At 46.3% G+C, this 14,966-nt stretch overlaps 2 protein-coding genes across 4 annotated transcripts in view; both read right to left on the bottom strand.

Moving 5' to 3' along the window:
- iqsec2a (IQ motif and Sec7 domain ArfGEF 2a) overlaps nt 1-4,021 on the bottom strand; it is a 61,069-nt gene extending 57,048 nt beyond the window's left edge. Inside the window, exon 1 of the mRNA XM_077003649.1 lies at nt 1,019-4,021. Within this exon, the coding sequence (XP_076859764.1) occupies nt 1,019-1,620 (602 nt within the window). The 5' untranslated portion in view covers nt 1,621-4,021. The remainder of the gene's footprint in view (nt 1-1,018) is intronic.
- A 3,583-nt stretch (nt 4,022-7,604) lies between these two features.
- magixa (MAGI family member, X-linked a) overlaps nt 7,605-14,966 on the bottom strand; it is a 35,215-nt gene continuing 27,853 nt past the window's right edge. For 2 of the 3 annotated variants that reach the window (XM_077003654.1, XM_077003655.1), the window contains 5 exons: nt 14,681-14,881; nt 14,149-14,225; nt 13,810-13,956; nt 13,451-13,589; nt 7,605-12,328 (listed from right to left, as the gene is read on the bottom strand). In XM_077003654.1, the coding sequence (XP_076859769.1) occupies nt 11,355-12,328; nt 13,451-13,589; nt 13,810-13,956; nt 14,149-14,225; nt 14,681-14,881 (1,538 nt within the window). In that variant the 3' untranslated portion in view covers nt 7,605-11,354. Of the gene's footprint in view, nt 12,329-13,094; nt 13,228-13,450; nt 13,590-13,809; nt 13,957-14,148; nt 14,226-14,680; nt 14,882-14,966 lie in introns of all 3 variants that reach the window. The other variant, XM_077003657.1, reaches the window with a different exon arrangement.

Genomic DNA, 14,966 nt, shown 5'->3' on the forward strand with positions numbered 1-14,966 from the left:
ACAATTCCTACTGACTGGTCAAGCAATTACGACAAGCAAATTGAAAAAACTGGTGAATGTTTCTGCCTGTCCACCATTGGAACAAACTAAACTAAATGGCTGTGTACAGATCATAAATTAACAATAGAGTAGGTCCAACCAGCTCTTCTCATTCATCATGTAAGTGAAAAAGACTGATGCAACCAATATGATTATGAAAAGTATCTCGACAAACAAACACACACAAAAAAAAAACACCTCAAAATTCTGAACATGATTTTCCCAATTTCTCACTTTATCTCCAAATAATGCCATTACAAGCTCAGTCCAGTCTTTGTTTTTCTGAACCCATCTCCAACCCAACATGACCCTACATTCTTCACTAATCAAAACTCCACTGTTCCCATCTTCATCATCGGGGCCCCTCGGAGCAAATCTCCCTGCAGCAGAAGTCAGATGTAAATGCAGGAGAGTTTCACTTGGCTTATGTAACCACAAGCCTCTTCAGTGCGATCAGCTGCTTAAACACTATACAGGATGGGGCTATTTTGTCATTGACTGGTGCAGCCAAATTTTTTTACTTGGTAAAAAGATGGTCAGTGGGAAATATCTAGAAGAGCAAATCTACATAATTAGGGCCCAGGGGGTCTGAGTCTCCAGGGACAGTGTCAAAATGTGTGTGATTCTACAAAAATGCACACAAAAGCATTCTGTTTTTTATGATAATCACATGTGCCCAAGGTGTCCTCCAAAGGCACAGCATGTTGCCAACATTTACAAGTCCAGTAGCCTGCAGCCTAGATACACACAGAGTAATTGGCTAAAATATATGACTGTTATACAACTCTGTAGTTATCTCAAAGAACTTCTCATATGCAAATATGCACACACACACACACACACACACACACACACACACACACACACACACACACACACACACACACACAGGCAGTGTTCTGAGCTGCTGCACTGTCTGTGTAGTAGCCCCAGCTCTGCAGCAGAAGGGTGCTTGCTTGCTCTGCATGGTTGTACTCACTGTCTCTGCAGAGTGGTGGTGCCAGATCCATCTCTCTCGCGCTCCCTGTCCCGCTCGCGTTCCCTGTCCCGCTCACGCTCCCTGTCTCGCTCGCGCTCCCTGTCCCGCTCGCGTTCCCTGTCCCGCTCGCGTTCCCTGTCCCGCTCGCGCTCCCTGTCCCGCTCGCGCTCCCTGTCTCTCTCTGCAGGGTTGGAGCCAGTCGACAGGCCTCGTGCCAGCCGAGTGTGTGCGTTGATATTGACGCGACGGTCCCGCGGTGGCACAGGCGGAGGCGGCGGAGGCGGGGCCGGGGCGGGCACAGTGTTAGGCAAGGGGCCACTGTTGTGGCTGGTGGCAGGTGTCTGATGCCCGTGGTGGCTGTGGGCATGGTTGGGGACAGAGCTGACGGTGGGCGGCGGCGGGGGAGGAGGCGGGCAGGGCTGCCTGTCCAGACGCAGGTCCTTGTTCTCCTGGCTGAGGCGGTCAAGCTGCACTTCGAGCTCCTCGATGCGACGCCGCTGTGTTTCCAGTAGCTTCTGCTGGCTCTCAATGATGTTGTTGAGCTCCAGCAAGTACTCCACTGCCCTGTTGGGGCTCTCGGGGCTACCCTGGCCCGCATCCATGCTCGAGGGAACCTCGCAACGGCTGTTGACTGCTGAGGCTGGCGGGGCAAGGGGAGGGGTATGGGACCACCCCAATGGTGGGAGCTCTCCCCCCCACGTGATGCAAGTGGGGGGGAGAGAGAGGACTAGGTGGGGACTGTTGAAGAAGAACTGAATGGATTCACGCTGTTTTTACTCTGCCGGTAAACTCCGGAAACGCAAATTCTTGGAGTCAAAGGATTGGGTTCTTCTGATAATCCATGATAATCCCATTCACATAAAAGAGGATGGATAAAAGTTCCTGAGTCAGCAAATTCTTAGTTTTCTACCAGGTTCACCACTTGACTGCTCAGACGAGACCTTTGTTAAGATGAAACCCATTGTCTCTCTTGAAATCTGCAATTCAAATTGTTACGAGGATGAGAGAGTGAAAGAGATATAAGTGACATCGATTCTTCCTTGGTCTTTCCCCTGACACTGGAACTGGAGTGTGTTCATCAGTCAGAGTTATGGTATCTTTTCAAGTACAGCAGCAGAACGGAAACACTACAAAGGGAAATATGAGTATATATTCATGAAGAGGGCCAAAAACAAATGAAGCCTCGTGTGATCCGCTGTCTCCAGCGCATCCTTTTTTAATCCCGTCTTTTCAAACGTGGAGCTGAATGTCAAATGTCGCAGCAGGGACGACGCTTTCTGACCATACACCATTCATGACTCATACCGGAGAGAAGTGGTCGGGAGACATTTTCTTGCTGAGCAGTTCCTCAGAGAGACCATCAAATAAGAATGGGGTGAGAAAAGGGGGGGGGGGGGGGGTGAAAGTTGAACCTTTACATCCACCGCAATACTAAATTGGCTGCTGGGAGATGCGCGCGTGTCTTCTCGAGCAACCCTTCTCCTGTTCTCTCGCCTTGTCTCTCCCTCATGGCGTGAGATAACGTTCCTCATTCAAGCCATAAATATTGCTTATCTTTATCCGTGTCTTGAAAGCAAGAAACGCTATTGACAATAATCATCTCATTTCCCACGCCCGCGCTCTATGCATTGCAACTTCTCGCAATGCCAAATTGACTACGTACACGGCCACTTCTGCACAGCCTCTCCCCCACTCCTCCGTTCAGCCTACCTGTCACCATAAATTACTCCCTTTTCACCAGCGAGCACATATTTGAGGTCCGCAGCAACGAGATCTCGCTTTACGATACTAAATCTGAATAGCAGACCGGGCCCATTTTGAACGTTTCCCCGTGTCTTGGCGAGTCCTAGCGTATACACCTTTATTCTCCAGTGGTTTCTTCTTAATAGCGCCAGAACATCTTCGCATATCCAAAGCAGCTATACTGGTCCTTGATTTTAACTGCGCGTTTATGCTTCTGCGATAATGACAAGACACATCTACATTTCCACACACGATAAAATACTCTTCCCTTCGTTTTCCATCTCGACGTGAGTCTGTTCACTTAGCTTCTCGCGTCCTCGGTATTTTGCGGTAAAAGCCTATGGGAAATTATTATTGATCCAGTCTTTCCATGCGTCCTGGAGCCGCAGTTTCTCGTCACGCACTGCCCTCTTGAATAGAGAAAACCAACAGGGAGAAATCCATCTCTTGTCGGTGTCAGTATCTTCTGTCACTTGGGTTTTATGTTGCTTTGTGTTTAATCAGTGGTGGTGGAGTGCAGAGGTGTCCCCGGTGCACTGATCCTGTTCAATATCACTGCTTCAAGTGATACGAGTGAAATATGCGTCCTAAAGGGAGAGTCTCCGTTTTCCATCACACGCCTCACCATCGCAAAAACATACAACCAACACCATCCTCGTAACACTGCCGTCAATACAGATTTTCTCTCAACTCATACAGCTGTGTCACGTACTTGCGCTCTAACCAACTTACAATAACGCATGTGTTTCCATATACGAACTGAGCACTAATTGGCAAGCTGTAGGTAGCGCGCGTCGCTTCTTATCCGAACCCATAAAACATCAGAACGTAGTAGGCTGAATATGAAATCCGATTCAGTTCACCCGCATTTTACCCGAACCGGTGAACCATCAGCGAATCCATGCTAGTTTTGGTCCATATGCAAAGGAGTCGTTCATTAGTTTGATTCCCCGTGGTGTACTCTTGTCTGTAACGCACCTGCCGCCCCTCTCAGCAATTCTCTTTTACTGCAGTGTCCACTATCCACATGCGCCAAAGCTGCTCTGCCTACCTTCTCTCTCCCTCAGTGCATATCCCCATGTAAAGCGTGTGGAGGCGTACGGGTTAAATTCAACTGTGACTCAGAGAAAATGAATTTTGTTTCCTTTCAGCTGAAGTTCTGACGTTTGTCCGGGCATGTAACGATAGCGGAACATATTCTGGAAACTGGGCACTCTGCGGCGGCCATCTTGGATCCAAAAGACAATCTGACTCGCCGGTTGTATCTCTCCTTGCACAAAGCCGCAATGAGCAGGTTCTCTCTCCCTCCCTCTCTCCCTCCTTCCCTCTCTCCCTCCCCCCTCTCTCCCTGTCCACTCAAGATGCAAGGTGCATGTTGCATCAACTGCAGAAAGGCAGCTTTTTGAAATAGAGCATTGTGATCTTCAGCTTTGTGCAGAACTCAAACTCAATGTCTTGTGACTTCAACAACAATTATTATATTTATTTTTTTAAGAAATATGTTATATTTCTTAAAAGTTATCTGGTTGCAGTCTTCTGCTCCACCTGTTAAGAATTGCCTTTGTTGCTCAGAACACACTTTCTTCAGTTCCCACGCCATAGTTCAAATTTCTCTATGCCTCCTACACACACTCTCTCTTTCTTTCTCTCACTCTCTCATTTAGTGTGTAGCTCTCTGCCTTGACTACAGCTGGTTTGCGAGAACATGTAGGATGTAGGGCTGGGCACAATATCAAAAGATCTGAAAACACAGCTGAACTGTATCTTCAACAGTAGCTGTAGCACAGCCACAGATTGTTAAACAAAATACAGTTGAAATATAAAGGAGCAATCATGGTTTTCTATATGTTGTACTGGGTTGTAATGAGTTTTTGCTCTGGGAATCTTCTCGGCCAGAGGTGCTCAACTCACAGTCCCCAGGGTTCAATTCTTACACATTTTCTACACTGCCTTTTTCTAGGAGTTAGGTATAATGACAATGTAGCCAACCAGTTGCACTAATCCTTTAATCAACTACAAAGAATCACTAACTCCTGGACCAGATTTCCATTTGGGGTCCAGATATGAATATCACTGTAGTGGGATCTCTGAAAATGAACATTTAGGTCCATTGTAACGATTTATCTTTTATCCATTTAGGTCCTTTGTAATGTTTTATGATGGAATCTGTCACTATATGTAAGGGTCTGCTTAAATGTTCTGGTGTTAAACTAACTTCATTATACACACCACTTCTTTTCATTTTATTTAATTGTTGATACAGTTAAGGGAAGTTTTGATTATAGCGTGACTGATATAATTCAGGCTGTGAAGTAGCCATGCATCTTCACACTGTTCTGCTTATGCAGTTTATTAGAACATAAAACTCTCTCCAGCTCCCCTCATGTGCCACACGACAAATGCATGTGTGCATGTCCAAGTGAAAGACAAATGGTGCATACCTCACCCTTACTCTGAGAACAGTGACATCCACTCTATGCTTATGCGAGAGTGTGACTATGGTGGAAAAGACACCGAACAGGGAGGTTGGAGAGGCAGAGATGAAGAGAGCAATTCACTTCTCATTCTGCCACATAACATAATTATTCAGCAAGAACAACATTCTTGTCAATGCATTTTAATGTATTATTCAGTGCTTACTCATCCATCTATCTACCAGTGAGTAACGTCCATCCATCCATCCATCCATCCATACATCCATCCATCCATCTTCTTTTCCCATGACTCTCCCCTCCTTCTTCAGAAGGCGGGCACTGACACCCAGAGCAACTTCTCCTGGATTGTAACACCCTCCAACCATGGTGTGAAATCTTAAAAATGACTTTAGTTCCTCTTTCTGTCTCCCAGAAAGCATAAAGAGAATTCATGACAAAGGAAGCTAATTTGTACCTCTGTTACTGACCAACCATTCGAACTGATTATAGCACTGTATATACCACAAAGTAAGTAAATCACCTGTTTAATAAAACCTTATTTTAGTGCTCTATACCCCCAAGAGTCCCATGAAGGGAGAGTGCTATGAGCTTGGTTCAATTTCCTTCTTTTAAGGAGTTAAATATACATTTATCTTAAAGTTTATGGATGTAGGCAGAAAACTCAAATGCAATTTTTATTCTTGGACTCTACCCCATACTTCCATGTTGTGAGGGGATTAGGAAAGACGTAAAAATAATACTGATGGCAGCGTGGTGGCCCAGAGATGATTGCGGCTTTTCTCGTCTCGTCTGGTGCAGAGCTGCCGGGGACGTGAATTAAAAGGTCAACATGACATTTCCCTCCTGCTTGACTCCCGCTGCTTATCTGGTCTCAGTACAGGGGGAAGAACGAATGCACCTAAATTACATGATTAAAGAATGAAAAAAACAGACGGAAGAATCTACGAACGTGAGGTCACCGAAGACACCAAGATGTGAGATCGCAATATATTGGCAACTTATTGAGGAAAGACTGTTTTACTGCTGGGCTGTTAAAAGTGGTTTTAATGCAAGTATTAGTTATAGGCAGTGGGGTTTTTCTTTTAGACTACCAGTCTATAGGTCTCTAAAGATCTTAACCATCACTGTTGTAGGCAGCATGTCCTATTTTCATGTGACCAGGGTGTGTAAGTGGAACAAGGGGATAAATAGACCTCAAAACTACTCGTTCTCCAAAAAGTTGGCCTGAGACGTTCGGGCCACCAGAAGAGAAGGAGAACTAGTGCTGAAGCACTCTGGCATGTCCACCCCCTCATCTCAGAGTTAGCATAGCGGAGCGCGTACAGTGTAATTAGTGTGCGCAATTAGAAGGAGAAAGAGATAGATAGATAGAGAGAGAGAGAGAGAGAGAGAGAGAGGGAGAGGTGGAGAGAGAGAGATTCAGTAGTCTTCCCCAGAGGAGTTCATAGACGCAGCTGACAAAGTGTAGCTTTGGTGTGATCATCATTGTTACAAATGTGTTTTGATGTATGCTAATAGCCATGCTTGGATACGTGATACAGGAGAGGGCGTTGGATCAGAGTTCCTGTGTGTGGGGAGGCATCAGAAAGTGTGCAGAGAGACAATGCAGTCAAGTTAAGTAGATTTCATAACACAATACATTATATCTTGTGCTGGGCTATGATTGTGGGTCATAAGTGAGCTTGTTAAAAACATCCCTGGCCTTGGACACCTCCATTGATCAAGCTGAGGTCAATCAATGAGTGTATGTATATGTGTTTGGGGGGAGGGTGTTGGTGTTAGGCTTAGGTCTATGTGAAGGAATCTTCGTAGAGAGTAGAATCTGATGCTTCTCTGCAGTAACATGGCTGATGTGTGGGTGGGAGGTTGTATATTGCCTGTGTAGGAGTTAAACATCTCCCAAGCTGTTCATCTGTGTGTGAGCGTGTGTGTGCGAGAGTGAGTGAAAGAGACACTACAAAATTAAACAGATTCCGCCTCTGAATTAAATTACAGAGGCTTGAAATTAAGAATGCGCTGTATGATTGTAAAAAAATTTTCTCTGTGTTTTATATCCAACAGACATAATTTTCTAATTTAAGTAATTTTCTCATTTTAAATGGCTGAAAATCATGTAATTGGCTGCAGTAAAAATACATAGTAAAAAGAATATATATGAAATGTGTAAATATAAAGGCATGAACTTCAGCATCTGAAGAACAGCTTAACACAACCTTACAGGGACAGAATGAGGCAGTGAAATGTTACACTCTGGTTATTCTTTGATCATTTTACAATCAGGCTACGCACTGGTAAATCAAATGGTCAATAATAGCATGTTTCTGTAACAAAGGTGTCTCTAACTAAAAAAAAAAGTACTTTTAACATACATAACAGGAGAAATAAGTGATGGGAGTGATCAATCTGAATCGGTTTAATCACTTTATTTCAGTAACTGCATGTCATTATTCCATTGTTCATAATTCAAAACTCCCTGTTGATGCATTCAAAAACAATACAATAATCTTCATACATATCAAGGGCAATAATTAAAAACTGTACATCTGTGTTATTAAGTGTCGTGTGGTCTGCTATGTACACACCCTCAGGCGTAGTCAGTGTTCCCACTGCAAAGACGCAGCTTTAGAACAATGGCTACTTGTTCGGCTTCAAGTCTGGAGGAGAGAATCCGAGACCTGGTTTAAAAAAAAAAAATTAATAAATAAAAACAAAACTGCCTACTTCCTCTTCCTGTCTACCTGAATCAGGAGAAAGAAAATGAAGGAGAGGGCAGTGATTATATAGGAAGCTGTGAGGCTCTGTATTCTGAGTGGACGGAGTTATGTACATCTCTGGTTAGGATTACAGTTATGACTAGGGTGGCGGGTGTAAGAGTAAATGTTTTAGCGAGAGATGTCGCCCAATACTCTTCCAGTGTAGGCTGAATTCTGCGTCATTTTGTGAGGACAAACTTCGGGCTGGGAGCAGGGTGCTAAATCAAGCATGCAAGCGTGTTAGCAGTCATGCTAAAAGTGTCTGCTTCCAGCCAGGGGCCTCGTACATCTCTGGGATACAATTTTTTTATCGCAAGAGCTCACTTGCAAAGAGAAGCTCGCATGGCCTTGGTCGCATGGCCTTGGTCACATGGCCTTGGTCACATGGCCTTGGCCGCTCTACTTCCTTGGTGCCCCCTCCTTCAATCGTCTTTCTCTTAGCTGTCCAGCCGTTCTAGTTAGCCATTTGTCATTACACACACAAGTAGTCTCTATACAGCCTAGCTTGGATTTAAAGCAGATTCTTTAAAATGTCTTGGCACTGTTGCATTCTCTCTCTTTTTAAATGTAGAAATGTGCCCCTTGATCTATACAATGGCTCACTCCTTGCAAGGCTAATAAATTCAAGTTGAAATTCAAAGCCGAACCTTTGACTTTCGTGTTTTGTTAGTGACTTACAAAACTTACAAGAACAAAGGACTTTCCTTATTCCTTACTGCAAAGGGAAAGAAGATGACATCATTAATTAGCATTTCAATAACGCAGTTGCACTGCTAGTAGGCTGACCTCATAAGTTACAGTATCAAAACATTGCATCTTATATTAATACACTGATTGGCTCATTATGGCTCCTTCTTAGAAGACTACCTGTCAGTAGTTTAAATGACTACTAATGAGTATAAATCAATAGAGTAACAACAACTTGTCTAAAGTGTTTAGTGGGCATGCTATTTAAAATGTCTTTTTTGACTGCATACTGATACATTGGCACCGTGGGTCTGCCTTGGTTTCTTCAGGAATCGGCTATGCTTTAAAGCGAAGAAGGGGGATAAACGGACGACTGCTAGCCTGCTCACTTGTGGCCTACTAATTGTTCCAAAAAGCATTAGGGGGCGCTCATGCTACCAATATATTGTCTTTTCAAAAGGTTAAAGGACCATTAAGAAGCATTGCACATTTCGCATCTCATTAGAAAATTATGGTCTCTGTTGAAGAAACGGAAAATAGGGCGGGACTTAATAAATGTTTATATTTCTCTGAGGTAACACTCTCTGACCATTAGTGTACATGCAACTTCGAAATGGTTCGCTTCTGAATCAAATTTTTGTACATTGCGTTTATTTTGACGCCAGGTGGCACTACAAGCTGGATTTATGTGCCATTGTATAGTAATAAAGGACGGCTAAGAGACGGCATTGTGGTCATACCTTGAAGGATATAATTTTCTGTGCTACATATAGTATTTCTGATATGTTGGTGGCTGATACTTCAGGACATAACTAACACGTTCTGGAATAAAGTCTATATATTTTCTGGGATTTTTCTTTATGTACAATACTCTTGCTTTACATGAAAGATCTGCTACAGTGAAAGCACAGCTACAGTACTGCCTGTCTGAAAGAAAAAGAAAAGGTCTAACCAAACATTTACATTGCCCATTCCAGTTCTATACAAACACATTTCGACCTTGTAGTAATCAAACACAAAGTCAACACTTATACGCAGGCTGGTTGAGGTCTCTATCAGGACAGTGTTGGCTCTTCAAACTTTAGTCGACGCTCTACACGACCGTTAAACCCCATAATACACCTTTATAACTCGTACAGTGACAGGTGCTAGTAGCTACATGCTATAGCCTGTACGTGCGCTTATCAACGAGTTATAGATAGCTTATGTACTTTCTGGTTTTCTCCTCACGAACTTGCCGCATTATATACCGTTTCAGATACTGTTCTGTTGTGAACTGCTTGGGTGAAGCTACACCGCGTCTACGGAAACAGAAAGGGAAAGAGATGGCCTCTTATTGCTTAGACAGTCGGAGGTAAGGAGAAAGATGCATAAGCTGGTGTTGCAGTACGTCTGATACTGAAGGACCTCATAAAGTCTTTTCTTTTCGCTGCACGCCAACCCGCCTGCGTTTTTAACAGTACACGATAGCGCCAATCTAGGCCTCAGTAGAAAAAAACGCCACCAGAATTTTGACCGGTAAGTCTTACAAAATGCATAGAAGACCAGTATCAAAATGCCCTTTGTTGTATCTCCTGAAATGAGACATCCACATGAAGGGAGAGACTGCGTGGTGTGGTAATGGCGGTGTGGGTGCGGTGGGCGGAGGGCGATGCGGTCTTATTGGCCTTCGACTTATTTTGATTTTCAGTATCTAGGTCTGCGAGATGTGCGTGTTTTTAGAATACGTGGGCGACCTGGAATGGGTCTGAAATGTCGGCAGCGAACTCAAACCATAAGCATGAGATGGGAAACCAAAACTCTAGGGTCCTGATTTCGTACAGACGTCTCGAGAGAAGTCTAGTGTTTCACATAAAGGAATATCGCATGAGGCACTTGTAATGACTGACTCGCTAACCGTTTGCAGAATGTGTGCAGTGTGTCCTCCGTCTCATATACTCGCAAAAGATTTATAGTTCAAGAGGCATAAGAATGCTGCATTGCACACTCTCTACTACTTTGCTACTTTATTTATACCTTTCTTGGTTTATTTATTTCGTTTTATTTTATTTGGTAAACACCGGCTAAAGAAGCTGAAGGCACCTGGAGAAGTCTGAGATGGCTCGCTAGCCTCGTAATAAAAGTTTTTTTTTCCACCTTCCTTTCCCCAGCACGGACAGCTAGACCAACACACACAACAGGGGAGAGGGCTAGAGTTCGGTCACACAAAGCAAGCAGCTAGTCAAAATCTTAAATAAGTCTTCCTCTTTTCTCGTTATAGGATCTCAATGCATTCATAAGAAAATACATGAAAAAAACATGAAAATAAAAATGTCAGAATGATCGGAGGAAATTAATTTAATACATGCTATGGACGGCACAATGAACACGTAACGTACACATACACGAGCTTGCCTTGCCCGATCAAAACCATTCCTTCACGGCAGCATGCGCGCTCATTCCTCTAGTGGCCTCTAGGTGGCAATAAGACAACAAGTTGGTTTGCCTTGACCAGAGACATGCGCAGTGGTGGAATCTAGTGACTTCCTTTGCATATACTTCAGATGGCTTGACAATGCAAACACTACAACACAGATTGTGGGCTTGTAAAGAGGGGGGAGGGCCACTGGGATGTCGGTAGTGTAGTGAAAGTCACTGAATGGCGTGCTCGCATGTGTTCATGTGAAGAAGCGTGCGAAAGAGAGAGAGAGAGAGAGAGAGAGTCTGGGGTTGCACTTGTTAGAACCACAGCCCTCCTTCACGCCGGCTTAGCCTGTTTCCTTCTAAGACCTGAGAGAGTTTGTGGGGGCTGGGGACGAGCCAGGGGCCCGGGGTGGCGGAGGGCTCCGGGTACCAGTGGGCCTCGGCAAACGAGATGCTAGCCGCTGACACGCTGACCTCTGAGAAGCTGAGTGCTGAGTCTACGTCCGACAGGTCGTCGCTGCCACAGTTGTCATTGTCCAGGGGCATGAGGAAGGAGAAGGGCTCCCTCTGCGCGACCTCCATGACCTCTCCTGCAGCCTCGGGCCCAGCGGCGTTCCCGCTCTCTCTCCTTCCCTGCTTTCTGCTCGTCCGCTTTTCACTTCCTGTTCCACGCCTGCCTGACTCCGCCCCCTCCCCTTCCTCGTGCAATAAAGGAACGCTCCTTCTCCTCTCCCTCTCTCCTTTCTTTGGAGCCCCACTGTGCGTGCCACTCCTACGGTCCCCTAAACTCCTGCTCTTCTCTCTCCCTCTCTGCATCTCTCTCTCCTTCCTTTCTCTCCGCTGCACACGCTCCTCCTCTTCCTCACGTCCCCTTGGCACCTTGGTGGTCAAACTCTCCCTCTCTCTGGTTGATCTCTCCCCCCCTCTCTCCCTTTCCCTCTCTCTAGTTGATCTCTCCCTCTCTCTCTCCCGCCCCCTCTCCTTCTCCCTCGCTCTGGTTGACCTCTCCTTCTCATTCTCCCTTCCCGAGTGGGAGGTAACTGCACCACTGGCTAGGTCTCCCACGCCCCGCTCGGTACCAGGAGTGCCTCTCCTCTCCTCCTCCGCCCCACCTCGGCTGATCCTTGGCCCCGCGCCTCCTCCTCCTCCTCCCCCTTTCCTTCGCCCCTCTCTCCTCTCCACCCCTCCGTCAGCCTCCTCGCCGCTCCTCGGCAGGGAGAAAGCCACTGCAGCCACGCCGGGCTCCTCGGAGCAGAGGGAGGAGGGAGAGGCCGCTCCACCTTCATGGCCTGATAGGAGCAGAGGAGGAGAGACAGGGAGAGAGAATGAGATGGGTGCGGTTTTCACAGAAAGAATGTCATCTGACAGCATAAACCTTCTGCCAATGTCGTTAAACTGATCCAGTTGAAGGGAATTCAGATTGGAATAAAGGTGAAATGGGAAGATGAGTGAAAGGACACGGTGACAGGGTTGCTTTCACCCAGCTTCTCTGGCATTTCAGCTCAGGTGCTGAGATGGAGAATGGAGCCATTCAGGTGTGAAGAACAATAGCTGCATACCTAACCGCTTCCACATGAGACTTGCATCATAATCAGGAGAGCTTAATACTTGCTTTACATCAGAGGTGGTCAGCTCAAGGACCAATGCCACTTCACTCATACCCACCCACTCCAGCTCATCACCCTAACTATCAGGTCCTTGAACTGGATCAGGGGTGCTGAGGCATGAGAGATGTGAAACTCCCCTGGATCAGAGCTGTGCCAATGTGAAGATAATGACAACAGTGTGACACCAATTAATTGTTCTTTGTATAGATTTGAAGCATACGGAAGACTTAACTGTCTGTGTCCTTCAACGCAGTGCGTTTTTTTCTCCAGCTTCAATAGGTGACATTAGAATATGACATGAACCTGATGAAGGTCAAAGGGGAACACCAGTGGCTGCACATGATGACAGGCGGGAGGGGGGGGAACTAAGAGAGTGGGAAATGGCAGGCGTGAATGCAAAGAACCCGGAAAGAAAGGATGGGAGGGAGGGAGAGATCCGGCTACCAACCGCGCGCTCTCCGTCCGTGCGCTCTCCGTCCGCGCGCTGTCCGTCCGCGTGCTCTCCGTCCGGCCTATGACATAGAAGCAAGGCTCGCCCTGCTTGGAGTTGGTCATGCACAGAGACAAGCTGGAAAGCTCCACTTAAGAGACAGAGAAAGAAAGCCGAAGAGTGAGAGAAAGAGGGAGAGAAACAGCGTGGACCAGGAGCAGAGGAGACGACAGAAGGCGAAAGGAAGAGGAAGGAAAAGAAAAGAAAGCCAAAGCGGAGTTAGGAGCAGGCGGCACAGGAAGTTGATCGGCGCAGTGGAAGTGGGCGGAGATTCGCTGACAGGTGAGAGGTGCCGTGTGTCCCTCTCGGCTCACCGTAGTCCGGCACGTATCCGTTGCCTTTCTTGAGGATGAGGTGGATGCGGTGGCCACCCTTGCGGATCTGCTCCACGGCCTGGCTGTGGGTCATACCCGCCGTGCTGTCGCCGTTGATCTCCACCAGCTGATCGCTCACCTGAGCACAACCCCCCCACATACACGTGAGCACACATGAGCGCACGTGAGCGCACGTTCGTTACGCCCACCAAGGTAGGCCAAGACTCCGCAGAGAGACGCTCAAGTCTGAACGCTATTGGGGAAGTGCTCAAATGAAAACCAAGTGCATATCCAGAGGTGTGCGGTGACGGATGTCAGAAGGTTCGGACGTGTGCTCGTGGGCTTCTCAGTGTACCGACCTGGATTTTCTGGCTCCGAGACGCGGGCCCTCCCTCCATTAGCCCGAGCACATAGAGACCCATGTTGTATTCACTGCCCCCTCTCAGGCTAAAGCCGAACCCAGTGGGGCCTCTCTCCAGATCCACATTGTAATAGCGCGGGTCCTTCTGTGCAAGAGCGCAAGAGGCAGAGAGAGAGAGAGTGAGTGTAAAAGACTGATGTTAGATTAATCTGAAGTAATAAAAATAAATAAAATATGCTTGTACGTTCCACAACATTCATAAAATCTCTCAAACACCATAAAGTAATGTCCTTAACAATATACCAACATATAAACATTAGTGTTTGCCTTAACTTACTTTTTGTGTGGATCTATGCCCTTTTCTTAATCTGGTCTCTGGATCAAAGTCTGTGTATTCGGACAAGTTGGCAGAGTCTAAGAGAGAGACAGACAGAAAAGACATCAACAAATTACATCTTTTGAGTGTCTCCCCCTTTAGGATACACTTCGACACTGTTATAACACATATTTGCAACTCAAAATAAGTAACTCTTTACACTTCAGGTAAATTTATAACTAGATTTGCACACAACAAAGTGTAATCTGATATGTAATTGGTTGTAAAATAACATTCCATGATTTATGAAAAGAAACACAAAAAGTGGCATTTTAATGTAAAAAAAGCAAAAAACAAAATACAATGCTAAAGGTTAGCCAAAGATAGCTTGTAGTGGACAGGTTTCATCTGGAAATCAGAGTTCTCGGGCCTTCTTTTCAAACTTCAGGATATGGAAAAGTAATGGAAAGTGATCCGATTAGATCACTGAGGTCATATGAGCAAAGCTCGGGTCATGTTACTAATCTCTATGCGGGGGGGGCATCAGGCGTACTGTTGCCGGTGCGCGGCAGGATGGTGAGTCGGAGCGTGTTGCCAGCGCGTCGCAGGATCTGCGCCAGGTCCCGGTGGGGCAGCGTCACCACAGGCCGGCCCTCCACCGCCTCCAGCTGGTCGCCGTGCTGGATCTGGCTGCTGCGTGCTGCCGGACCGCCCCGCCGCACCGTCACAAAGGTGTGGGAGAACAGCGACGAGGCTGAGGGGGAAAGACAGGGAAGACGGCAACACAGATTAACACCATTCAGAATCGGCGCGAATACAGGCCAAATGGCTAAAAGTCC

This window comes from Brachyhypopomus gauderio, chromosome 4 (genome assembly GCF_052324685.1).
Source record: "Brachyhypopomus gauderio isolate BG-103 chromosome 4, BGAUD_0.2, whole genome shotgun sequence".
NCBI lineage: Eukaryota > Metazoa > Chordata > Actinopteri > Gymnotiformes > Hypopomidae > Brachyhypopomus > Brachyhypopomus gauderio.